The 25,984-nt window shown below is 41.3% G+C and overlaps 1 protein-coding gene across 1 annotated transcript in view; it reads right to left on the reverse strand.

Annotated features, from left to right (window-relative positions):
* Positions 1-25,984, reverse strand: part of ttn.1 (titin, tandem duplicate 1) — a 143,468-nt gene that overhangs the window by 17,397 nt on the left and 100,087 nt on the right. Inside the window, exons 176-189 of the mRNA XM_035536429.1 lie at positions 8,710-25,854; positions 8,330-8,626; positions 7,647-8,234; positions 7,262-7,564; positions 6,867-7,163; positions 6,453-6,740; positions 6,034-6,333; positions 5,632-5,934; positions 5,214-5,519; positions 3,350-5,116; positions 2,962-3,255; positions 2,576-2,860; positions 2,189-2,488; positions 15-2,081 (exon numbers count right to left, since the gene is read on the reverse strand). Coding sequence (XP_035392322.1) covers positions 15-2,081; positions 2,189-2,488; positions 2,576-2,860; positions 2,962-3,255; positions 3,350-5,116; positions 5,214-5,519; positions 5,632-5,934; positions 6,034-6,333; positions 6,453-6,740; positions 6,867-7,163; positions 7,262-7,564; positions 7,647-8,234; positions 8,330-8,626; positions 8,710-25,854 — 24,540 coding nt within the window. The remainder of the gene's footprint in view (positions 1-14; positions 2,082-2,188; positions 2,489-2,575; positions 2,861-2,961; positions 3,256-3,349; positions 5,117-5,213; positions 5,520-5,631; positions 5,935-6,033; positions 6,334-6,452; positions 6,741-6,866; positions 7,164-7,261; positions 7,565-7,646; positions 8,235-8,329; positions 8,627-8,709; positions 25,855-25,984) is intronic.

Here is a 25,984-nt window from a genome sequence, read left to right on the forward strand (position 1 = left end):
ATTTAATTGCTTACCAAATGGATGCTCTGCAACAATGGTCTCAGATTCAGTTGGTTTGCTCACTCCAAATCTGTTTTCAGCACAGACACGGAAAGTGTACTGCATGTACTTCATCAGATGAGAGACATGGAAAGATGTACGCTTCACACTCGAGTTCACAAGCTGCCAGGCAGTAGATCCCGATTCACGCTTTTCGACAATGTAATTAGTTATGTCAGTTCCACCATCATCCTCAGGAACATTCCATGATAGTATACAGGACTCAGCTGTAATTGAAGAAATCTGAATAGGCCCCTCTGGAGGACTGGGTCTGCCGATAACATTGGCAGTGATAGTAAAGGTCTTAGCCCCTGCGACATTCTCAAGGGTAAGGAAGTACCTTCCTCCATCACCTCGCATGCTCTCTTTAACTTTCAAAGTTGTCCTGTTCTTGGTTATCTTGATTGATACTCGGTCAGTTTCCTTTAGCCTCATCTCTTCAAGCTTCCAAATAACATTTGGAGCTGGTCTGCCGCTTATTGGGACATCAATCTCAAATGAACTGCCAGTCTTGCAAGTGATAAGTTGATTGGTGATGCCACTGAGATCTGCAGTTGGCTCAATACGGGGCTCTTTAACAACAACAGAGGAGAATGCCTCTCTGGGTAAACTGAAACCTGCATCATTCTTAGCTTTGACACGGAACTCATACTCTGTTCCTTCGGTTAACCCCTCAACTACAAGGGTTAGGTTTTTGGTAGTGCCACCAACAACCCATTTATCTGTTCCCTTTGCCTTGGTCTCAACAGAGTAAGCTGTGACACGACTACCACCATCATGTTCAGGCTTTAGCCAGGCAAGGGTAACGGTTGTATCAGTGGTATCAGTTATATCCAGTCTCTTTGGTGGAGCTGGTTCTGCTGTGGCAACAATTGGTTCAGGCATTTCATAAGCCTCACCGAGACCATATTGATTTTCTGCCATAACCCTAAAGAAGTATGGTACTCCTTCCAAGAGCTCAGAAATTCTTAAACTTGTCTGAGTACACTTAGGTGCTGCCTCTGTCCATGTACGACGGCTGGCTTCACGCTTCTCTACAATATAGTGATGAACACGTGCACCACCATCATTGACTGGGGGCTCCCATATAAGAGTAAGAGCTCCTCTTGTGACATCTTTGAACATAAGAGCACCTGGGGCTCCAGGTGTGTCTAAAACTTTAACTGTAAAAGTTACAGATTTGTTACCACTGCTATTTTCAAGTGTGAGTGTGTATTTCCCACTGTCATTTCGTGTACAATTATCCAGTGTCAAACAAGTGAAGGTCTCGGAGGTAGTTACATCTGCCATAACTCCAAGTTCTCCATCCACCTTTATCCATGAGGCAGTAGGTGCTGGCTTTCCTTTGAAAGAAATGCGAAGAGATGCACGGCCTCCACTCTTTACAATATGCGTCTGCTGGAAACTTGCATCAATGTCAATCTCTGGTGCAGTTAGTTTATCCACAGCTTGCACTGGTTCACTCATCTCTTTTGCTTCACCCTTTCCAACAGCATTGAGTGCCACAATGCGGAACTTGTATTCTGCACCAGTTTCCAAATTAGTGGCAGTATACTTTGTGACAGTACAAAGATCCTCATTATTTCTATGCCATTCTTTTTCAGATGCCTTGCACATCTCAATAATGTAACCCTGGACCTCCATGCCACCATCATAGCCAGGCCTGGTCCATTCCAGACTGACAGATGTATTGGAGGTATCAGTGACATTTATAATTGAAGGACCATCAGGTACTTCAGTTGGCTCTGCACATTTAATTGGTATTGAAATATTGCTTGGAGCTCCAACTCCAGCATCATTAACAGCATAAACTCGGAATTCATATTCCACATTCTCAGTGAGATGTGTTACTCTGTGGGCAGACTCAGTAATGGGTTTCCTAGTTAAAATCTTCTGCCAGCGCCCAGTCTTCTTCTCACGTCGTTCAACAATGTAATATTTAATTGGATTTCCACCATCACTTGTTGGTGGAGCCCAGCTGATTGTAATACTCTCTCCATCAACATTTGTTGCATCAGGAGTTCCAGGAGAGTCTGGAGTGGCTATTGAAAGGAAAACAAGATTTTATGGAATTTTACAGAAAACACATTGATTTGCTGTTCTTTTCAGTACAAAGATTATGATGAACCTGAGCAACAGGTAAACTTACTGTACTGCATTTGGGCAATAACAGGAACAGAGTCCAGTGGTCTACTGACACCAAATCTGTTGACTGCAGAAACACGGAACTGGTACTCATTGGTCTTGAGAAGTTTGCTTGCATTGTATGTACACTCCTTACACTCATCTGTGACTAGTGACCAGGAAATTTTGGAGGTCTCACGCTTCTCAATAATGTAATGAGTGACTTCAGAGCAGCCATCATTCTCTGGTGGATTCCATGAAAGTGTTACTTTGCCGTCTGAGATATTAGTGAAGAGGACTGGTCCAACAGGTTCTCCAGGTGTATCTATGAAATATCAGGATATAAATATTTAAAATAATAGATAAACAAGTACATTGAATACTAACACCTCTTCAAAAACATTGTCCATACCAAAGACTTCAACTTTCATTTGCTCCTTCTTGGTTCCACAGAGATTCTTCGCTTCTACAGTGTACACACCACGATGAGAGCGGTCAGCATCTCTGATAAAAAGGGTGCTTGATCCAGCAATTGTTGTGATATCTACCATCTTTTTATTTAATTCTATCTCATCCCTGAACCATGTGACTTTGGGTGTTGGTCTTCCTGTAATTGAGACTTTAAGCCTAATGCTTTCCCCTGCTTTTATGGAAACTCCCTCGAAGTACTCCTGACCAAATTCAATGTTTGGAGTGACTGTGAAGAGAAGAGTATAAAAATATTATTCAGATTATATCAGATTACAAAATATGAATGTGAGATTAAAAACTTGAATTATATGCTTTGCAAGTACTTACCACTCTCATCTCTGATGAGAACATAACCAGAAGACTGAGAAGGTGGGCTCATAGTGCCAATGGCATTTCTTGCTATAACCCTGAATTCATATCTCTCACCACAAGTTAGTCCAGTCACTATAAACTCAGTCTCAGTCGCATCTGTAAAGTTGGTCTTCAACCAGCGACCCTGTCCTTGACGCTTCTCAACATTGTAGGCAACAATTTTGCTTCCACCATCTCGTTTGGGTGCGTCCCATTTCAGTTTCACAGATTCACTTGTAACGTCAACATAATCAGGAGTACCAGGAGGATCTAGAACAAAGTCATGCAGACATTTCATGGAAAATCAGTTGGGCTTTTCCACATATTTTTCAGAATAAAAACTAAATTATTTAAATAAACGCACCAACAGGAGAAACAGCCATGACTGGTTTGCTCTCATCACTCATCCGGCTGTAACCAGCATCATTTTGAGCGTAGACCCTGAACTGATATTGCAGACTTTCAATAAGGCCCAGAACCCTGTATTCCTTTGCAGTCACCAAGACTGTATTGACCTTATGCCATATGATGCTGTTTGTCTCCTTCTTTTCAACATGGTACCCCAGCACTGGACAGCCACCATCAAAAATAGGTTTATCCCACTGAATAGTCATACCATCATTGGTGACATTGTAGACAAATGGCATTCCTGGTGGACCTGGTGGTCTGAACTCATGCTTGGCAATGACATTTTGTGAAACAAGGGGTTCACTTACACCATACCTATTCTCTGCAGAAACCCGGAACTGATATTGAACTCCTTTGATTAAATTAGGTACCTTGAACAATGTACCTAACACACTTGAAAAGGCCATCTTCCAGTCTGTCTGAGAGGTATCACGTTTCTCAACACTGTAGCAAGTTATTTCTCCACCTCCATCATCATTGGGTTCATCCCAAGATATCATTATACTTTCCGCTCTCACCTCATCCAAACGAATGGGTCCAATGGGCCTTGATGGTGGTCCAAGGGTAATGACTTGTATATGGAATGATTTCCTACAGAATGTGTTGTCAAGTGTAAGAGTATATTTACCACCATTCTCTTTTTCCACATTCTTTATTATAAGGGTTGCCTTGTTTTCTGTCTTCTTGAAGCGAATCTTATCACCCTCTTTCAGTGGCAAATTGTCCTTCAGCCAGAGTACTGATGGCCTTGGTTTACCTCTGTATGGCAATTCAATATGTACATTGTGGCCAATGCGCACACTCACTTTTCCATCAGGATAGTCCTCAAGGTTTGCTTCTGGTGGAATGATATAATCCTTTACTTTTATTGGACCAACCTCAGTAAAATCACTGTTGCCTTTCTCATTCTTGGAGCAAACTCTGAAAAACATCTCTGTGAGTTCCTTAAGTTTTGTGACCTCATGCTCACAGTGCTTGCTTGTGCCTGCAGGGGCCCAATCTTCTTGACCTTGAAGTCTTTTTTCAATAATATAGTCAGTAACAATGCTACCACCATCATAATCTGGTTTGTTCCATTGGAGAGTCACTGATGTCTTTGAGGAGTCTTTCATAGCTAGATCTTTGACTGTACCTGGCTTCTCAGTGGCTTTAATTGCCTCTGGTGTCTCACATGGATCACCAATTCCATTCTCATTTTCTGCCAATACACGGAAAAAGTATGATGCTTTCTCAGAGAGCTCCTCAATCACATATGTAGTATCTGTGCATTTGTTTGTTACAGAGGCATATAAACGTTTTGACGAGTCTCTCTTCTCAACAATATAGTTAGTGATTTCGGCACCACCATCAAGAAGAGGAGGGTCCCAGCATAGAGTCACTTTGCCACGGGTGACATCCTTCAGAACAAGATTTCTACAGGCAGAAGGAGTGTCCTGTACCTTCACAGTTAATGTCAATGATTTTGGCTCTCCTACTCCATTTGCTATTTTAATGGTGTATTTGCCAGAATCATTTCGGGTTACTTGTGAAATTATAAGGCATGATGATGTATCTGTGCTGTGAATATTATATTTTGGATCTTTATCAATGTTTTGGTCTTCTTTCCACCAAGAAGCAGTTGGAGCAGGTCTACCCTTGAGGGGTACCATGATTTCAACATCTTTGCCAGCTTTTACAATATAGTGCATTCTCATTGCAACATCTGTGTCTACCTGGGCTTCCTCTGCAAATATCGACACAAATAAAGACAAGTTACACACTAATGTAACAAAAACATTTCTGATTTATAAATTATATAAGCATTACAAATATGTACATACCAAGAATATCTTTGGCTTGGACTGGCTCCTCCATCTCTATTGGATCTCCACGTCCAGCACAATTCACAGCAGAAACACGGAAGTAGTAGTCAACATCTGGTTTAAGCCCTGATGCAACATACTCAGAAGTTCTGACTTCACCCTTATGACTGATAACTGTCCATTCCCCTTCCACACCGACCTTTTTCTCCACAACATAGCTAGTGATTTCACTGCCTCCATCATACTGTGGCTTGGACCATCCAAGAGTAATGGATGTTTTAGTTGAGTCAACAACCTTCAGTTTAGTTGGCTCAGAAGCTACATCTGTAGATTAAACAAACATTGGTAAGGAAATACTGCATATCAAATCACTGGCTAATAATAAAAAACGATTCATTCAGAATAATATTAGAAAACAAATTAGATGAATACACACCAACAGGATCAGCTGCTTTGTAGAAGTCAGACACATCTGAGAATGGGCCTTCTCCTGCTTTATTGACTGCACTCACGCGATACTGATATTCATTTCCTTCAGTCAGGTGATGGACCTTTGCCATGGTGTCACTAAGTGGATCGTTGTAGACCTTAATCCAGCGTAAACTCTTCTTGTCACGTCTCTGTAAGTAGTAGCCTGTAACCCTGCTACCACCATCCACCCCTGGTTTATTCCATACAATCTTCATGGATGTTCTTGTGATTTCTGTTGCCTCTGGTGTGGTAGGCTGTCCAGGAGTAACTGAACAAAATACAATTGTAATTCAGTAATTTATTTAAGTTTCTTTAACTATTGCGGTATATTAATTATTTCTTAGCAACAGGATCTATTATTTATTACCAAATGCATTCTTGGCAATAACAGGCTCAGACTCCAGAGGATCTCCAGCTCCAAATTTGTTGACTCCTCTAACACGGAATATATATTCACTTCCTCTGACCAACTTCTGGACAGAGACTATGCGCTCCTCCATACAATCAGAAATGGTAGACCACACAACTCGGCTTGTCTCACGTTTTTCCACAATATAATGAGTGACTTTGGAACCTCCATCATCTGCTACAGGTTCCCATGCAATAGTTATGTTGTCAGCAGTCACTGATTTGAACTCAATGTTTCCAGCTGGAGGGCCAGGTTTGTCTAGCAATTTCAAAACATGAAGAATATATAAAAACATTAATATATATGGTCAAAGCTGAGTAAAATACATCAAAAATATATATTTAAGTAGTAATTTAAAAGCTTAGAATTAAGCACACCTAAAATCAATATTCTGATAGAGGCAGAGGCTGTGCCAAACACATTCTTGATCTTTAGTTCATATGTTCCAGTATTAAGACGAGTAGCATCCTTAATAAGAATGGCAGACGAATCAGTGGTGCTTTCAATTGACAACTGTGCACTTGTCACTAACTCTTTTCCATCCTTGAGCCACTCAATTGTTGGCAAAGGCTTAGCAATAATGCCCACTTTTATCTTGACAGAAGCCCCAGCTTTATATTGTACAATATCCAAGTACTCAGGAGGCAGGTCAATTGCTGGAGCACCTGAAAGGGAAGGTTTAGAAACTGTGTTTAAACTACATCTTAGTACTTAATAATTAGTATTTAATCAGTTGAAGTATTTAATCAGTTGAAAATATGTTGTAGATACTGCATTTTATGAAAACCTACCAGAAACATCAACACAGGTTGCTGGTCCAGCAATAAGAGAGGGGTTGCTGATGGAGCCAACTGCATTCTTGGCAAAGACTCTGAATTCGTATGACTGATCCTGTGTCAAGCCAGACACTGTGAAGTTTGTCTCAATGACATTGGTATAGTTAGCCTTTGACCATCTGCCATTTGGTGCTTCTCGTCTTTCTACCATATAGCCAGTAATCTTGCTTCCACCATCAAAAGGAGGCTTCTGCCAGACAAGGCTAACTGAGTTCTTTGTAATCTCAGAGATTCTCACATTCACTGGAGGTTCTAAAATGAAGCAATTGTTTTGATTTTAGTAACAGCTTTGCCAGTGGATATTATGTATTTACTACACACTTAACACTTATATGATTGTAGACACATACCACAAGCATCAATGGCAAGTACTTCCTCTGATATCTTGCTGAACTTTCCAATACCAGCAGCATTTTCAGCAGCAACCTTAAACTCATAGATTGTTCCAGGGCATATGTTTGTCACTCTGATTTGGGTAGCAGGGATTGCTGTCTTGTTCACTTTTTGCCACAGGATGCTGCTTCTTTCTTTCATTTCAACATAGTATCCAAAGACTGGGTTACCTCCATCTACTACTGGTTCATGCCAGCAGACAGTAAGACTTTCTCTTGAAACAGAGCTCACCCATGGTGTTGATGGTGGCCCAGGGATTGCTAAAATCAACAAAGAGTAAGGTGAATATTTGGGAAAATGTTATTACTGTAAAAACAAAAATCTAATGCTGTAAATACTTACTGTATGGAAGTTTCACAGTGACAGTCTGTGAGTCAATGTGATCACTGATACCAAAGCGATTCTCAGCTTTGATTCTGAATTGGTATTCTTCTCCCTTTGTTAATTTGGAGACTTTAACTGCATTCCTGGCAACTGTGGATGACACCTCTACCCAAGCTGGTGTGCTTGTTTCACGTCTTAGCACAACATAGTTGGTGACTGGACTACCACCATCATACACAGGTTGGAGCCATTTAAGGCACAGACTTGTTTCTCCAATATCACTAATTTCAACTGGACCAAATGGAGGACCAGGCCTATCTAAAACCAGTATGTTAATAAACATCTTAGTTGTTCCACTTGTGTTGGAGGCCACAATATCATATCTTCCAGCATCAGTTGCAATACTCTCTTTGAGGCTGATATTAAGACTTTCAGGTGTAACATCAAAACTAAACCTTTTTCCACATTTAACTGGAACATTGTTTCTGGTCATTGCCACTTTTGGCATGGGTTTGCCAGTAAGAGGAAGCTCAAACTTCAGATTTGACCCTGCTCTCACATAAACAGTGTTATGTGGGAAGTTTTTCATATCAAATTCAGGTGCATCTGTGAAAAGAAAATGTGCATTCATAAATGAAGTGGAGATAACTAATATTAGGCATGTAAGATAACACAGAAGCCAAAAATTAAATGACACTCACCAAGTTGATCTTTCACAACCACAGGAATCATCATTTCTTTTGGCTCACTGAGTCCTGCATAATTTTCAGCACGGACTCTAAAGAGGTACTCAGCATTTTCTCTCAAGCCTTTGATTATATGGGTATTGTTTTTTACAGTGGCACACTTCACCCACTTCTGCTGCCCCTTCTCTAGGGCATCAATGAGGTAGCTTGTAATTTTGCTTCCCCCATCAAACTCTGGTTTCGACCATACAATTGTAACACTGTCTTTTGTCACTTCAGCTATTCCAAGCCTAGCTGGGGGACTTGGTATTTCTATTAAAACAGTGGGGAAACATTAATAATGACAGGTAAAATCCCAATAGATCATTACTGAGTCAAATTGGTAATAGACTTACCTGTAATTTTAGTTCCATCTTTTGTCTCGGCAGGTACACCCATACCAAATTCATTCTCTGCGATCACTCTGAAGTAGTAGACGGCACCTTCTTGCAAATCCTCTACATTGTACATGAGATTGCGGCAGTTATTTGTCACACACACCCAGGCCTTTTTGCTTGCTTCACGTTTCTCAACATGGTAAGCTTTCACAGCATCTCCTCCATCATTCTCTGGAATTTCCCAAGTAACTGTGGCTGAGTCTTTTGTGACATCCTTAATCTTCACATTCATTGGTGGCCCAGGAGAATCAAGAACTTTAACAACCATTGGCAAAGATACAATTCCAACACCATTATCCAGTGTAACAATATATTGTCCTGTGTCATTTCTTGTTGCCTTTTCAATAGTAAGGGATGTGTATGTTGCAGCCGTTTCTAGGGTAGCTCTTGATTTGAGATCAACTCCTTCCTTATGCCATGTTATGGAAGGCACAGGTACTCCTTTAAATGGTGCTCTCAGAGTAAAAGAATTGCCATGCTTGACAATTAAAGTTTTTCTCATCTCAATGTCAACATCAAATACTGGTTCTTCCTTTCTGTCTATTGCTGCTTGTGGCTCTGAAGTTGGAGATTGCTCACTAAGTCCAAGTTTATTTATTGATTTAACTGCAAAGACATATTCCACATCAGCTGTGAGACCAGAGACAGTGAACTCTAAGCTCTTTGTCATCTGGATGGCAACAACCCATTCCTCAGCATCTGTTTTCTTGTATTCTACACTGTATCCATGTATTGGAGTGCCCCCATCTGATAATGGCTTATTCCAAGCAATAGTAATTGAGCTTTTTGTGTGATCCAAAATCTTTGGTTTAGTTGGTGGAGATGGCAGAAGTAATGCATCCTCTGCCCTCACTGAGACAGATGGTTCACTTGCAGGACTTAAACCTGCTTCATTTTCTGCAAAGACTCTGAATTCATATTCACACCCTCTTCTTAATTTAGATACTACAGTTGTTAGGTCTTTTATAAGCCCTCTGTTGACTCTCACCCATCGAAGGCTTGATTTCTCACGTCGTTCTATTACATACCCATAGATTGCACTACCACCATCAGAAACAGGCTTAGCCCAGGTTAGTGTCATCTCCTCACTGGTCACATTTGTAATGTCTACACTTGTGGGTGCTGTTGCAAAAGTGAATGGATCAGTGATTTTGATCATTTCACTTTCGAGAGGTTCACCAGGTCCAAACTTGTTTACAGCTAAAACTCTAAAGATGTATTCATTGCCTTTGAGAAGTTTTGTGACTTTGCATGTTCTACATTTCACCTCTCCATGTACAACTGTCCATACCAGACTGCTAGTCTCTCTTTTCTGGACAATATAGTGAGTAATTTCTGCACCACCAATTTCTTGTGGTGGTCCCCATGACAATGTGCAGTCTTCACTTGTAAGGTCAGTGACTGACAGTGGTCCTGCTGAAGGTCCTGGTTTATCAAGGATCAAACATTTCACTGGTGTTGTTACTGTTCCAGCAACATTTTGTAATGTTAGGGCATACTGTCCAGAATCACTCCTTATGCAGTCTTTCACCACTATCATAGTGTTAGTGTCTGTTGCAGATATCTGAATTCTTGCCCTGAGTTGAATCTCTTTTCCATCCTTTGACCATGATGCCACTGGCAGCGGGCGTCCAGCAATGTCAGCACTGATCCTCAGGGTCTCGCCTGCTTTCACAGCCACAACATCTCTGAACTTGACATCCATCATAATGCGAGGTGGATCTACATTATCTTTGACTGTGATAGGGCCTGTGCTATCAGATGGCTCGCTGAACAGTCCAGCAGCATTCTTTGCAGTTACACGGAAATCATATTGCTGATCTTGAGTGAGCCCAGTAACATCAAAGTAAGTTTCAGGAATATTGGTGAAATTGCATCTGGTCCAGCGACCCTGTGGAAGATCCTTACGTTCAATGATGTATCCTGTAACCTTGGCTCCTCCATCATACTCAGGCTTTGTCCAAGACAGGGATACAGAAGATCTAGTAATACTTGTAACTACTGGTTGACCAGGGGGATCACAAGGATCTCTTGCAGCTACAGCTTCACTGACTTTGCTAACCTTTCCAATACCAGCAATATTCTCAGCATAAACACGGTATTCATAGACCATACCATCTTCAAGGCCAGTTACTTTGAATTCAGTATCTTTGATGAGAAGTCTGTTCATCTTTGTCCACAAAATACTACTCCTCTCTTTACGCTCCAAATGATATCCAAGAACTGTGCTACCACCATCGTTCACTGGTTCGTTCCATGTTACAGTCATAAAGGACTTGGTGGCATGAGCCACACGGGGTGTAGCAGGTGGGCCAGGCTGCTTGAATGGATATTCTGCAGTAATTGCAGGAGAGTCAATAGATTTACTCTTTCCATAGCGGTTCACTGAATATATACGGAACTGATATTCAGAACCAAGTGTTAGTCGAGTCACTTTGAGTGAATTTCTGGCAACATTTGTTGATACAATCTGCCACTCTGTTGTATTGGTATCTCTCTTCTCAACAATGTAATTATTGATGGAGCATCCACCATCATATTCAGGGGGTGTCCATGATAGTGTAATGCTATCAGCAGTAACAGCATCAACCTTTACTGCAGCTGGTGGACCTGGTTTGTCAAGAACCACAATGTTAATGTCTGTGGAAATGGTGCCTGCTGTATTGGCAAGGGTGATTTCATATTTTCCAACATGCTCAATGGCAGCTTCCTTTATAACAATCTTGCTTGATGTGGTGGTATTGATTACTGTGAGAGAGCTTGTTAGCTTAAGAGGAAGGCCATCCTTCTTCCATGAAATAACTGGCTTAGGCCTGCCTCTTACAGGAACTTCAACAGTGAGAGCATCTCCAGCCTTCACACTGAAAGTACTGAAGAGCAGATTAACTGAGGGTTCTATTTCTATGTCCTTAGCAGAAACGGGCACACCAAGTTCTTGGGGTTCACTCTTGCCTTTCTCATTCAGTGCAAATACCCTGAAAGAATATGTTTCACCAGGAGTAAGGTTAGTCACAGTAGCCTCTGGAACTTTTGCTGTGCAGCACACAGCCCATTTATCAGTGCTTTTTGGTTGCATCTCTACATTATAGCAAATGACTTTACTGCCACCATCATGTGCAGGTTTTACCCAAGTGAGAGTTGCGCTGTTCTTGGTAACATCCACAAGAGTCACCTTTCCTGGAGGCATAGGTACCTGGGCAACTTTGACTGGACTCTTTGTTTCTGCCATCAGACCAAATCCATACTCATTTACAGCACACACTCGGAAGTAGAAAATTCCTCCCTCTTGCAATTCCTCTATCTTAAAGACATTTTGTGTGCAGTTGCTTGTGACAGTTGTATACGCTTTCCTTGTAGATTCTCGCTTTTCCACAATGTAGTTGGTTATTTTGGCTCCACCATCAGTAAGAGGAGGATCCCAGTAGAGTGTCACTGAATCTTTCTTAACATCTTTGACTTCAAAATTTTGGGGTGCACTTGGTGAGTCAAGTACTCTGACATTCACAAATGATGATTTGGAACCACTCTTGTTTTCAAGAGACAAAACATATTTTCCACTGTCAAATCTATTGATATTATCAATTACAAGCATGGTGTATGAACTTGTGGACTCAATCAGTGCACGCTCAGTTAAAGTACCCTCTTCTTTTTCCCATTTCACAGATGGCTCAGGTCTACCTCTAATTCTAATGAACAAACGAAGTGATCCACCTGCACGAACTGAAACAACTTTCCTAAGGTCAGCATCAAGTTCAATCTCTGGCGCTTCAACTTTTTCAGCTGCAATTACAGAGCCATGAACATCAGCAGGTTCACCAACTCCCTCAGAATTAATGGCACAGACACGGAAGTTATATTCTGCATTTTCCTTAAGATTTTCCACTGTTAATTTTGTTGCTTGTAAACCAGATGGAGGTGTGTATATGGTCCATTCTTCTGCAGAGATCTCTTTCATTTCAACAATGTAACCTTTAATGTATGCACCACCATCACTGGCTGGTTTACCCCAAGCCAAGGACACAGATGAGCAAGAATAATCTGTCACTTTAGGATGATATGGTGGACCAGGAGGAGTTGTGGCATTAATGGCTCTGTAGAACAGAGATATATCACTGAGTTCTCCTACACCAGCTTCATTCTCAGCAGCTACACGGAACTCATAGAAATGCCCCTCTGAAAGGCCAGTCACTTTGAAATTCAAGTCAGACAACTTCTGTCTATTACATTTGGTCCATCTTACACTATCTTTGTCACGTTTCTCCAAATGATAACCAATAATTTTGGTTCCACCATCACTGTCTGGGGCTTTCCATGATAGAATCATTGAATCCTTGCTTATCTCAATTGCTTCTGGTGCCGATGGTGCACTTGGTGGTTTGTATGGGTTGCGAGCAATTATTGCTCCAGACTCTAGAGGGTCACCAATGCCATATTTGTTAACAGCCATAACTCTGAAAATATATTCATCACCTGTCATGAGCTTTGTCACTTTGTAACTGATAGTTTGAATACTGGAAGCAACCAGAATCCATGATAACCTGCTAGTTTCTCTCTTCTCAAGAATGTAGTGAGATATATTGGCACCACCATCCTGAGAGGGTTCAGCCCAGGACAGATCACATCTATCAGCCATTACAGCAGTTACATGCAGTGGTCCTGTGGGAGGTCCTGGTCTATCAAGAACCTTTACCACAATTGGGATTGTTTTGGTTCCACCACTGTTGCTTAATACAAGATCATAATGGCCACTGTCTATTCTTGTGCAGTCCTTGATTGTAATAGATGCAGATTTCTTGGTTGTTTTTAATTCAATGCGCAGTGTTTTATCTATTTCCTTTCCTTCTTTCAACCACTGGACAGCAGGAAAGGGTTTTCCATGGATATCTGCATCAAGTACTAAATTTTCTCCAGCATTCACAACAATGACATCCTTGTACTTAGGATCAATTGATACACTTGGAGGTTCAATTTCATCTGTCATAGTAATTGACCCAGTGGTGTCAGACGGCTCACTGAAAATGCCAACAGCATTCCTTGCAATTACTCTAAATTCATATTGTTGGTTTTCTGTTAAGCCTGTGATTGCAAATTCAGTTTCAATCACATTAGTGAAGTTGACTCTCATCCAGTGCCCTTGAGGTAAGTCCCTCTTTTCAACAATGTATCCTGTAACTTTGCTGCCACCATCATATTGAGGCTTTGTCCACTGGATTAATACATGGTTCTTTGAGACAGCAACTGCTTCTGGAGTACCAGGTGGATCACATGGGTCACGAGCAACAAAGCTCTCAGAAACCTTGCTGGGTCTTCCAATGCCAACAATGTTTTCAGCACATACTCTGAACTCATATCCAGCACCTTCCTCCAGATTGCATATCTTGAACATTGTGTCAGTAATGAGAGTTTTATTCAGCTTTGTCCACAGGATACTAGTTCGTTCCTTGGTTTCTAGATGGTAGCCAATCACTGAGCTTCCACCATCATTGACGGGCTCATTCCACTCAATTATCATTTGATCTTTGGTGGCAGATTTGACATATGGAGTTCCCGGTGGCCCAGGAGGTTTATACGGATACTGAACAACAATTGCCTTTGACTCCAGTGAGGTACTCTTTCCATATCTGTTTTCTGCAATGACTCTAAACTGGTACTCAGCACCTGTTTTTAACTTTGTTATTTTAAGAGATGTTCTGGCAACTGATCCAGCTACAACTTCCCATGTAGTTGTAGTGGTGTCCCTTTTTTCAACAATATAATGCTTTACTTGGCAGCCTCCCATGTATGAAGGAGGTTCCCATGATATTGTAACAAAACTATTACTTACTTCATTTATTTTAATAGGGCCTGTTGGTGGACCAGGCTTATCAAGGATAATGATTCCAATTTCTTCGGTAATAGCACCAGCACTGTTTGTTGCAGTAACTGCATACTTTCCAAAGTCATCTTTACTGGCTTCAGTTATCTGTAGAATTGCTGATGTTGGTGTGTTTGAAGTGCTGATTCTAGATGTTACTTTAAGAGTTTCTCCATTCTTCATCCAAGTAACCTTTGGTTTGGGACGACCAAAGACAGGTATTTCCAGTTTGAGATCATCACCAGATTTGACACTATATGTATTGAACTGTACTTTTAGGCTTGGCTCTATTGTTAAGTCATTAGCAATGACAGGAGCAGCAAGGGGCTTTGGCTCACTCTTTCCTTTTTCATTGAAAGCAAGAACACGGAACATATATTCCTGGCCAGCTGTCAGTCCAGTGACTGTGGCTTCACATGTTTTGATAGATGTTGCTACGCTCCATTTATCCGTTCCCTTAGGCTGCATTTCAATCAAATAGCCTGCAATCCTGCTACCACCATCATGCTCTGGTTTTTCCCAAGACAGAGATGCACTGACTTTTGTGACATCAGTCAACGTAACATTTCCAACTGGTAGAGGTACTTCAGAGACCTTTGATGCAGTCTTTGTTTCAACTGGTAAACCAATTCCATATTCATTTTCAGCCATAATTCTAAAGTAGTACATAGCTCCCTCTGCAAGATTTTCTACCTTATAGCTTGTCTTGGTACACTTGGTTGTAACATTAGCATATGCTTTTCTTGTGGATTCCCGCTTATCAACAACATAATTCTTGATTTTTGCACCACCATCAAGAAGTGGTGGATCCCAAACAAGTGTAATAGAGTCTTTCTTAATGTCTTTCACTACCAGATTCAAGGGGGCTCCTGGTGTATCCAATACCTTTACTGCCACAAATTCAGACACAGAACCACTGCTGTTCTGCAGGGTAACTGTATATTTTCCAGAATCCCTTCTGTCACAGGAGTCCATTGAAAGCTGTGTGAAGTTTAGACCCTTCTCAATCATTATCTTCTCTGACATCTCTCCTTCATCTTTAGTCCATTTGATCTCTGGTGTTGGTCTCCCCTTGAAAGGCACGTTAATTCTAACTGATCCTCCAGCACGCACAACTATGCCTTTCCTCAATTCTGAATCAAGATGGATTTCTGGAGCTTCAAGTTTGTCCTCTGGTTTGGCAGTCCCAGGAATAACTGTAGGCTCACCCACACCTAATTTGTTTATGGCGCATACCTGAATTTTATATTGCTGTTTTTCTGTTAGTTTAGTGATTTCAAATTTATTAACTCGCAAGCCAGTAGGGGGAGTGCACAATGTCCATTCTTCCTCCTCAGCTTTACATATTTCAACAATGTATCCTTGAATAGGACTTCCGCCATCATTAAGAGGCTTTCCCCATGCCAATGAAATAGAGTTCTTTGTGGTGTCAATCACATGTGCATTTGTGGGTGGGCCAGGTTTATATTTAGGATCACAGGCCTTATAGTATGATGTTGGTAAACTTGGTTCACCAATTCCAGCTGCATTTTCTGCTGATACTCTGAATTCATATTCATGATCCTCTATCAGACCTTGAACTCTGAAACATACATCAGTAACTTTCTGTCTGTTGCATCTAGTCCACTTAATACCAGAGCGGTCTTTCTTTTCAATAATATAGCCAACAATTTCACTTCCACCATCGGTTTCAGGGGCTCTCCAGCACACAGTCATGGAATCCCGGATAATGTTAGTCACCTCCAAAATCTGTGGTGATCCAGGTGCTACAAATGGATTTTTCATTAACACAGATGGAGTATTGATTGGCTCACTGACACCATAACTGTTGACAGCCATAACACGGAAAGTATACTCATTGCCTTCTAGAAGCTTTGTAACTTTGTACATTGTTGCTTTACAGTCACTAGAAACCACAGTCCAGGCAAGACGACTTGTTTCACGTCTTTCAATAATATAATGAGTGACAGTGCTTCCTCCATCATGTTGAGGGGGACGCCATGATAATGTGCATCTATCACTCAACAGTCCTGTGACATGAAGTGGGCCTTCGGGTGTACTGGGTTTATCCAATACTTTCACTTGGAATGAAGCAGTCTGGGAGCCTGCAACATTAGTGAGTTGAAGAGTATAGTCACCAGCATCATTTCGGAGTGCATCCTTTATGATAATCATAGCTCTAGTATCAGTGTTCTTGATCTCACACCTGATTGTGTTTTCAATTTCTTTATCACCTTTGAGCCACTGGATTGTAGGTACTGGTTTGCCATGAACATCTGCATCAAGTTTGAAAGAATCCCCAGCATTCACAATGAGAGTCTGAGTATATTCAGGATCAATTGAAAACTTGGGTGGCTGTACTTCATCCAATGCAGCAATAGGTCCACTGTTGTAGGACGGTTTGCTGATAGTGCCAACAGCATTCTTTGCAAATACTCTGAAGTCATATTTGTTTCCTTCTGTAAGCCCACTGACAGTAAAGTGGGTTTCAATAACATTTGTGAAACTAGCTTTTGTCCAGCGTCCCTCAGGGAGGTCACGCATCTCAATGGTATAACCAGTTATAACACTTCCTCCATCATATTCTGGCTTTGTCCATTGGATTGTTATTGAATTCTTACTTACATGAATAGCTTCTGGAGTACCAGGTGGATCGCATGGATCACGAGCCACATAGCCCTCTGAGATTTTACTGCACCTACCAATGCCAACAATATTTTCAGCAAAGACCCTGAACTCATATTCAATACCTTCTTCTAAAGGACTGGTTTTGAATTTTGTTTCTTGAATTAGTGTCTTATTTATCTTGGTCCAGAGAATACTGTTTCTCTCTTTTCTTTCAAGATGGTATCCAATAATGCTGCTGCCTCCATCTGAAATTGGTTCATGCCACTCAACAATCATATGATCTCTCGATAGGGATGAAACAAATGGAGTTCCAGGTGGGCCTGGTTCTCTATATGGGTACTGAACAACAACAGTTGAAGAATCCAAAGCAAAACTCTTGCCATATCTATTTTGAGCAATAATCCTGAACTGATACTCAGCACCAGTTTTCAGTCGGGGTACCTTCAATGTTGTTCTTGCTATGGAGACAGCAACATTCTCCCATGCAGCGGTGGTTGTGTCTCTCTTTTGTACAATGTAGTTTGAAACTGCACAACCACCAGTATATTTTGGTGGATCCCATGATAGTGTAATGCTTGATAATGTTACCTCATCAAATCTTACAGGGCCAGATGGTGGGCCTGGTTTGTCAAGGGTAATGATTTCAACTGTTGCATCCTTTTGTCCAACAACATTGGAAACACTAATTCCATACATGCCACCATCCTCTCGGGCAGCTTCTTTGATACTAAGAGTCGTGCTTTGTTGTGTACTGGAAATGTTCACTCTTGTTGTGAATTTAAGGGCTGTGCCATCCTTTGTCCAGGTGACTTTTGGTTTGGGGCGTCCAGAAACTGGAATTTCAACTTGTAGGTCCTTTCCAACAAGAACACTGTAGTTGCTAAATGCAGGTCTAACATCAGGTTCAATTACAAGATCCTTTGCTTGCACTGGCACAGCAAGGGTTCTTGGATCACTCTTTCCCTTTTCATTAACAGCAATTACCCTGAATGTGTACTCTTCACCAGGGTTCAAATTACTAATAACAGCCTCTAATGATTTCACATTAGCACAACCTGACCATTTCTCACTGCCCTTCACTTGCATTTCAACAAGGTACTGAAGAATTCTACTACCACCATCATGTATTGGTTTTTCCCAAGCAAGAGATACACTTGTTTTTGAAACATCTACAACACTTAATTTTCCAGGGCACTGTGGAACTTCTGATACTTTCAAAGGATCTGTAATATCTGCAGGTAACCCAATGCCATGTTCATTTTCTGCAAGAACTCTGAAATAGTAACTGCACCCCTCTTGAAGTGGTTCAATTTTCCAAAACAATATATGGCAATTTGTCACAACAGCAGAGAAAGTTTTTCTTGTAGTTTCACGCTTCTCAACAATGTAATTTTTTATCTTAGCTCCACCATCCAAGGCTGGAGGTTCCCATGACAGTGTTACTGACTCCTTTGTAATTTCTTGTACTTTAAGGTTATTGGGAGCACTAGGTGTGTCAAGAACCTTCACACTAATAGTTGCAGACTTTACTCCAGAAGAGTTTTCTGCAAACACAGTGTACTTTCCACTGTCAGATCTGTTGACTTTATCAACCACAAGCATAGTATGGCTACTTGTAACCTCAATTTGTGCTGTCTCTTTAATCGAGCCTTCATCTTTCTCCCATTTAATTTGTGGTTGGGGACGTCCTCTAATTGGAATGAAAATTCTGAGAGATCCTCCGGCTTTAATGCTGACAAGTTTTCTGAACTCAAGATCAATATCAAGATCTGGTTCTTCTGTCTTGTCCTCTGGAACAATGTGGCCAGCAACATCTGCATGCTCACCAATACCAACCTTGTTAACTGCACAAACCCTGAATTTGTATTCTTGTTTTTCTTTCAGTTTCTCCACTGTAAAGCATGTTGACTTAACACCTGTTGGTGGTGTGCATATGGCCCATACTTCAGAAATGACACCTTCTGCAGCTTCACCTTCCTGTGAAGACTTTACCTCACAGGACTCCACAATATATCCTTGGATTTCACACCCACCATCATAAATAGGTTTCCCCCATGCAAGTGACACAGAAGATTTGGTTGTGTCTGTCAGTTTAGGATTATGTGGTGGGCCAGGCTTGAACACAGGATCCAGAGCCTTATAGAATACTGTTGATGAGCTAGGCTCACTAACCCCAACTGCATTCTCAGCTGCAACTCTGAATTCATAAAGGTGGCCTTCAAGGAGTCCAGTAACTTTAAATGTTAGATCAGTGACTGTTTTCCTGTTGCATCTAGTCCATCTAACACCTTCCTTGTCATGCTTTTCAATTATGTATCCAGTAATAGGAGTACCACCATTACTTGTAGGTGCCTCCCAACTTAAGACCATTGAATCCTTCTTGACATTTGAGACTTCTATTCCCTTTGGAGCATCTGGGAGCATAAATGGATCTTTAATGAGGACTGGATCAGACTGAAGTGCATCACCAACTCCAAACTTGTTCACAGGCAAAACTCTGAAAATGTATTCATTGCCCTCAAGGAGTTTTGTTACTTTCAAAGTTTCAGCTTGATATTTAGGTTCAACAACAGTCCAAATCAGTCTGCTTGTCTCTCTTCTTTCAACAATGTAGTGAATGATTTTGCTTCCACCATCTTGTTTAGGAGGTTTCCAAGCAAGAAAGCACTGATCACTAGTAACACCTGTGATGAAAATGGGACCCTCGGGTGCTCCAGGTTTATCTAGCACACTAACATTGACATGGACGGCTTTCTCACCTCCTGGATTTTTCAGCAGCAGGGTGTACTGGCCACTATCGGCAAGTTTAGCCTCTTTTACAGACAAACATGCAAAGTTGTCAGTATTTTTAATTTCACGATAAATAGTATTTCCAAGTTCTTGATCTCCCTTCATCCAGTAAATTGTTGGTACTGGTTTGCCATGAACATCTGCATCAATCTTGAAGGTCTCACCTGCATTTACAATGATTGTCTGTGTGTACTGTGGATCTATACTGATGCGGGGTGGTTCAATCTCATCCTTTGCAGTAATGGGTCCAGTGCTGTAAGAAGGAAGACTAAAAACTCCTGCTGCATTTCTTGCAATGACATGGAACTCATATTTCTTGTCCTCTGTAAGACCTGTGGCAGAATACTCTGTCTCAATAACATTAGTGAAGTTTGCCTTCAGCCAGCGTCCTTCAGGCAATTCTTTCTTCTCAACAACATAGCCAGTAACTTTGCTTCCACCATCATACTCAGGCTTTGTCCATGTGATTGTGATGGAATCCTTTGTGATTTTAACTGCCTCAGGTGTACCAGGAGGATCACAAGGATCTCGTGCAACATGACCCTCTGAAATTTTGCTTGCCTTTCCAACACCAACAATGTTTTCAGCATATACCCTAAATTCATATTCAAGTCCTTGCTCAAGGCCTGTTGTCTTGTAAGTTGTGTCCTGGATAATACCTTTATTGAGCTTAACCCATAAAATGCTATTTCTTTCTTTACGTTCAAGATGATATCCCAATATTGTGCTTCCTCCATCAATTACTGGCTCATTCCACATCACAACCATACTATCTCGGGTAGCAGAATGGATGAAAGGTGTTCCTGGTGGACCTGGACGTTTGTATGGGTACTGTGCAACAACACACTCTGAGACAAGCTGAGAACTCTTCCCATGTCTGTTTTCAGCAGTGATTCTGAACTGATACTCAGTGCCTGTTTTCAGTTTTCCAGCTTTAATTTTTGTTCTGGCTAGACTTCCTGCAACAACTGTCCAGTTTATTGTAGATGTATCTCTCTTTTCCACCAGATAGTTGTTAACGGTGCAGCCTCCATCATATTCTGGTGGTTTCCATGAAATAGTCACAGTGTCAGCAGTTACTTCTTCAACTTTTACTGGGCCAGTTGGTGGGCCAGGTTTGTCAAGAACAACAACTCCAATATCCACAGATGTCTCACCAGCTGTGTTTGAAAGTTTGATGCTATACTTGCCAACATCATCTCTACATGCCTCTTTGATCACAAGATTCAGCTGGGTCTCAGTGGAAGAGAAGTTAACCCTGGTGGTTCGCTTAAGTGGTGCAGCATCCTTCACCCAAGAGACCGCAGCTTGGGGACGTGCAATATATGGAATATCTATTGTCAGGTCTTCTCCAGCAAGAACACTAAATGTTGAGAATAACAGCTTCGCAGATGGAGTGATTACAAGGTCTTTGACAATCACTGGCACACCAAGTTGCCGTGGCTCACTAGTGCCTTTCTCATTCCTTGCTGAGACACGGAACATATACTCCTCACCATGAGTTAGCCCAGAAATAACTGCTTCTGTTTCCTTGACAACAACAGCTTGTGTCCATTTCTCACTGCCTTTACTCTGCACCTCAACGACATATGCTACCACTCTACTTCCTCCGTCATGTTCTGGTTTTTCCCATGACAAAGTGACACTTGTCTTTGTAACATCTTGAAGTGTAATCTTGCCTGGGGGAAGTGGTTTTTCTGACACCTTGACTGATTCAATGGTTTCAATAGGAAGGCCAATGCCATATTCATTCTCTGCCAGAACTCTAAAGTAGTAGTTACATCCTTCCTGAAGTTGATCAACAGTCCAACTTGTTTTGTGACAGTTAGCATTAATTGTAGCATAAGCTTTTCTTGTAGCCTCACGCTTTTCTACAATATAGTTCTTAATCTTGGATCCACCATCATTTATTGGAGGATCCCATACAAGTGAGACAGATTCTTTAGTAACATTGCTGATTTTAAGGTTTTGTGGTGCTCCAGGTGTATCTAGAACTCTAACCATTACAGAAGCTGTCTTGCTCCCAGAATTGTTCTCCACAGTTAAATTATATTTGCCACTGTCAAAACGATTCACATTTCCAACTATTAGTGATGTAAAAGATGATGTGCTCTCAATAGTGGCTCTATCCAAAGGTTCATCATTTTCTCTTGACCATTTGACCTCTGGGGATGGTCTTCCTCTGATTAGCACAAAAAGTCTTAATGTGTTGCAAGCTCTGATATTCACAACCTTACGAAGATCTGCATCCAGATCAATTTCTGGTGGTAAAAGCCTTTCTTCTGCTTTAGGTGAACCAGGAACAGATGCTGCTTCACCAATACCCTCATTGTTAACAGCTGAGACATTGATTTTGTATTCCTGATTCTTCTTAAGGTTTATTATTGTAAATGATGTTCCTTTCAGTCCATCTTTAGGAGAAACAATTGTCCATTGTTCTTCATCAGTTCCAGGGAGGCAGGTCTCAACAATGTACCCAGTGATTGCAGAACCACCATCATATACTGGCTTATTCCATGCAAGTGTGATGGAGGAACTTGTTGTGTCCAAAATCCTTGGGTTACCAGGTGGACCAGGTTTGAACAGTGTGTCTGTGGCTTTTACATAGGGAGTGGATGGGCTTGGTAAACTGACTCCAGCTGCATTCTCAGCAGTAACTCTAAATTCATATTCATGCCCTGGAACAAGTCCAGTTACTTTGAAATGCAAGTCAGTAACCTTTTGTTTGTTGCATTTTACCCAGCGGAAGCTAAGCCTGTCTCTTCTTTCAATTCCATAGTTTGTGATTTCACTTCCACCATTATTGGCAGGAGCTCCCCAACAAAGCACCAGTGAATCCTTGGTGACAGCTGTAATCTCAGGAGTTTGTGGAGGATCAGGAGGAACATAAGGATTATCTGCAATTGTTGGATCAGACTCAAGTGGTTCTCCAACCCCATACTTATTAACAGCCATGACTCTGAAAATGTATTCATTTCCTTTGAGCAGCTTAGTTACCTGGTACTGAGTAACTAGTAAGTCTGTGACCACATTTGTCCAAGCAAGCCTACTTGACTCTCGTTTTTCAATTACATAGTGTTTGATGTTTGCTCCACCATCATCTGCAGGGGGAGCCCATGTAAGAACACATTTTTCAGCTGTGATGTCAGAGACTTTAAGAGGTCCACCAGGTGGCCCTGGTCTGTCTAGAACCTTAACATTGAAGACATGTTTAACAAACCCACCAACATTAGTAGCTGTCAGAACAAATTCACCTCCATCTTTTCTGAGAGAGTCTTTGTTAACCAAGGAAGTACTGAGGTCTGTCACTTTTATCTGTAGTTTAGATGTGTTTTCAACATCCTTTCCATCCTTGGTCCAAACCATTGATGGTAGTGGTTGCCCTGCAACATCAGCATCAAGTTTGAAGGTTTCTCCTGCTCTAACAAGCACAATGTCTTTGAATTTGGCATCAACCATGATTCTGGGTTCTTCGATATCATCTTTACAAATTATTGGATCAGATGGTTCTGATGGGTTGCTAACAGCACCAGCTGAATTTCTTGCAAATACACGGAATTCATAGGAAGCATCCTTTGTTAGACCACTAACAGTGAACGTGTTTTCAATAATGTTTGTGAAGTTAGCCCTTATCCAACGTCCAGATGGTAGATCTCTCTTTTCCACAGTGTAACCAGTAATCTTGAACCCACCATCATATTCTGGCTTGTCCCACTGAACAGTAACTGCATTTTTAGACACATAGATTGGTATAGGCTGACCAGGTGGGTCAACTGGATCAAGAGCAAGCATAGGTTCAGAAGATTTGCTTGGTTTCCCAATTCCAGCCACATTTTCAGCCATCACACGAAACTCATATGCAGTGCCAGACTCCAGTCCAGTTGTTTTGAACAGGTTTCCTACCACAACAGCCTTACTTATTCTTTGCCAGATAATGCTGTTCCTGTCTTTCCTTTCAACATGATATCCAATAACTTCACTTCCACCATCATTAACTGGTTCATTCCAGCCAACTGTCATTGTGTCCTTGGTGAATGCAACAACTTTGGGAGTACCTGGTGGCCCAGGTGCCTTAAATGGATATGCAGCAACTACAGTCTCTGAGATTATTGGAGGCCCTGCACCATATCTGTTTTTGGCCTTGACACGGAACTGGTATTCCACGCCTGTGGTTAGATGAGTTGCTTTAAATGTAGTTCGAATGATCAATGAGGACAGTTCTACCCATGTCTGGCTGGTGGTCTCCCTTATTTCAACAACATAGTTATTGATTGGTACACCGCCATCATTTTCAGGGGACTCCCATGAGAACTCAATGGAAGTACGTTCTATTTTATCTAATTTAATTGGTCCTTTAGGTGGCCCAGGGACATCATGCACTTTGACTATGATATTGTCAGTAACTGAGCCAACAATATTCTTCCCTGTCATTGTATACACACCACTGTCATTTCTTAAACATTCACTTATAGTAAGGATAGTAGAAGTAGAGGTGTTTTCCACTGCTGTCCGCTGTGCTAACTTGAGTGGTTGATTATCTTTCTGCCAGGTTATTGTTGGTTTAGGACGCCCTGTTACAGGCACTTCAACCATTATGTCATCTCCAGCCTTTGCTATAACTGTCTTCTGACAGATACCACGCAGGTCAAATTCTGGTAGTGTGCTTTGTTCTCTTATAATAACATGCTTGCTTTCACGAGGACGGCTTCTTCCTGATAGGTTTACAGCCATTACATGGAATACATACTCTTCATTCTCATTTAAGTTCTTTACAGTGAAATCAAATGCCTTCACAGTGGTCACATGAACCCACTGGTCTGCTCCTTTCTTCTGACACTCAATAACATATCCAGTGATTCTGCTGCCACCATCATGTTTTGGTTTGGTCCATGCAAGACTAACTGAGTTCTTGGTAACATCTGTAATTGCAACAGTTTCAGGAGGAGCTGGTGCTTGAGATGCTCTGATGGGATCTAGGGTTTCAACTGGCTCACCAATTCCAAACTCATTTTCAGCAGACACCCTAAAGTAATACTCTGAGCCCTCTGACAAATTTGGAATTCTAACAGAACATGTTCCACACTTTGTTACCACAGTAACATATGCCTTTCGAGTAGCTTCTCTCTTTTCTATTATATAATTAGTAACCTTTGCACCTCCATCAATAAGAGGTGTTTCCCACTGCAAGGTAACACTGTCTTTGTCAATGGCTTTTGGTTTGAGATTCAAAGGTGGCCCTGGGGAGTCCAAAACTTTTACATTCACATACGCAGTCTTCTTACCAGCAGCATTCTCTAATGTCAAGTCATATCTCCCTGCATCACGTCTGTTACAATCAGGAATGACTAAAAGGCTGTACGACTCTGTATTGTCAATATTTGCATGAGTTTTTAGGTTGGTGTCTTCCTTTGTCCACGTCACTGTAGGAGCTGGACGCCCTTTAATAGGAACAAAAATGCGAATAGACCCTCCAGCTTTGACAACTAGTGTTCTTCTCAATTCAGCATCAAGCTCCAAGTCAGGAATTTCTTCACGTTCAATAATTTCAACTAGGTCTATTGTTTGTGCTGGGTCCCCAATTCCCATTGCATTGATTGCACTAATTCTGAAATTATACTTTGCTCCAGGCTGCAGGCCTGGGACAACAAATTCAGTGATAATCAAAGGTGTAGTTGTATCCTTAACCCATGCTTCTTCTCCATCTTTTTTATGTTCAACAATATATCCTGTAACAACCATGCCACCATCATCAAGGGGTTTACCCCAATGCAGTTCTGCTGATGTTTTTGTTGTATCAGTGACTCTTGGGTTGACAGGAGGTCCAGGTACATCTAACAGTCACAGGAAGACATGGAAAATGGCATTATTACATTTCATGGATCAGATAAATTGCATATTTAATTCATAATGAAATGTTAGATTTCACAGATCATGTGAATTTAAATACAGCTCTGGCAAAAT

This window comes from Electrophorus electricus, chromosome 2 (genome assembly GCF_013358815.1).
Source record: "Electrophorus electricus isolate fEleEle1 chromosome 2, fEleEle1.pri, whole genome shotgun sequence".
In the NCBI taxonomy this organism is placed as follows: Eukaryota; Metazoa; Chordata; class Actinopteri; order Gymnotiformes; family Gymnotidae; genus Electrophorus; species Electrophorus electricus.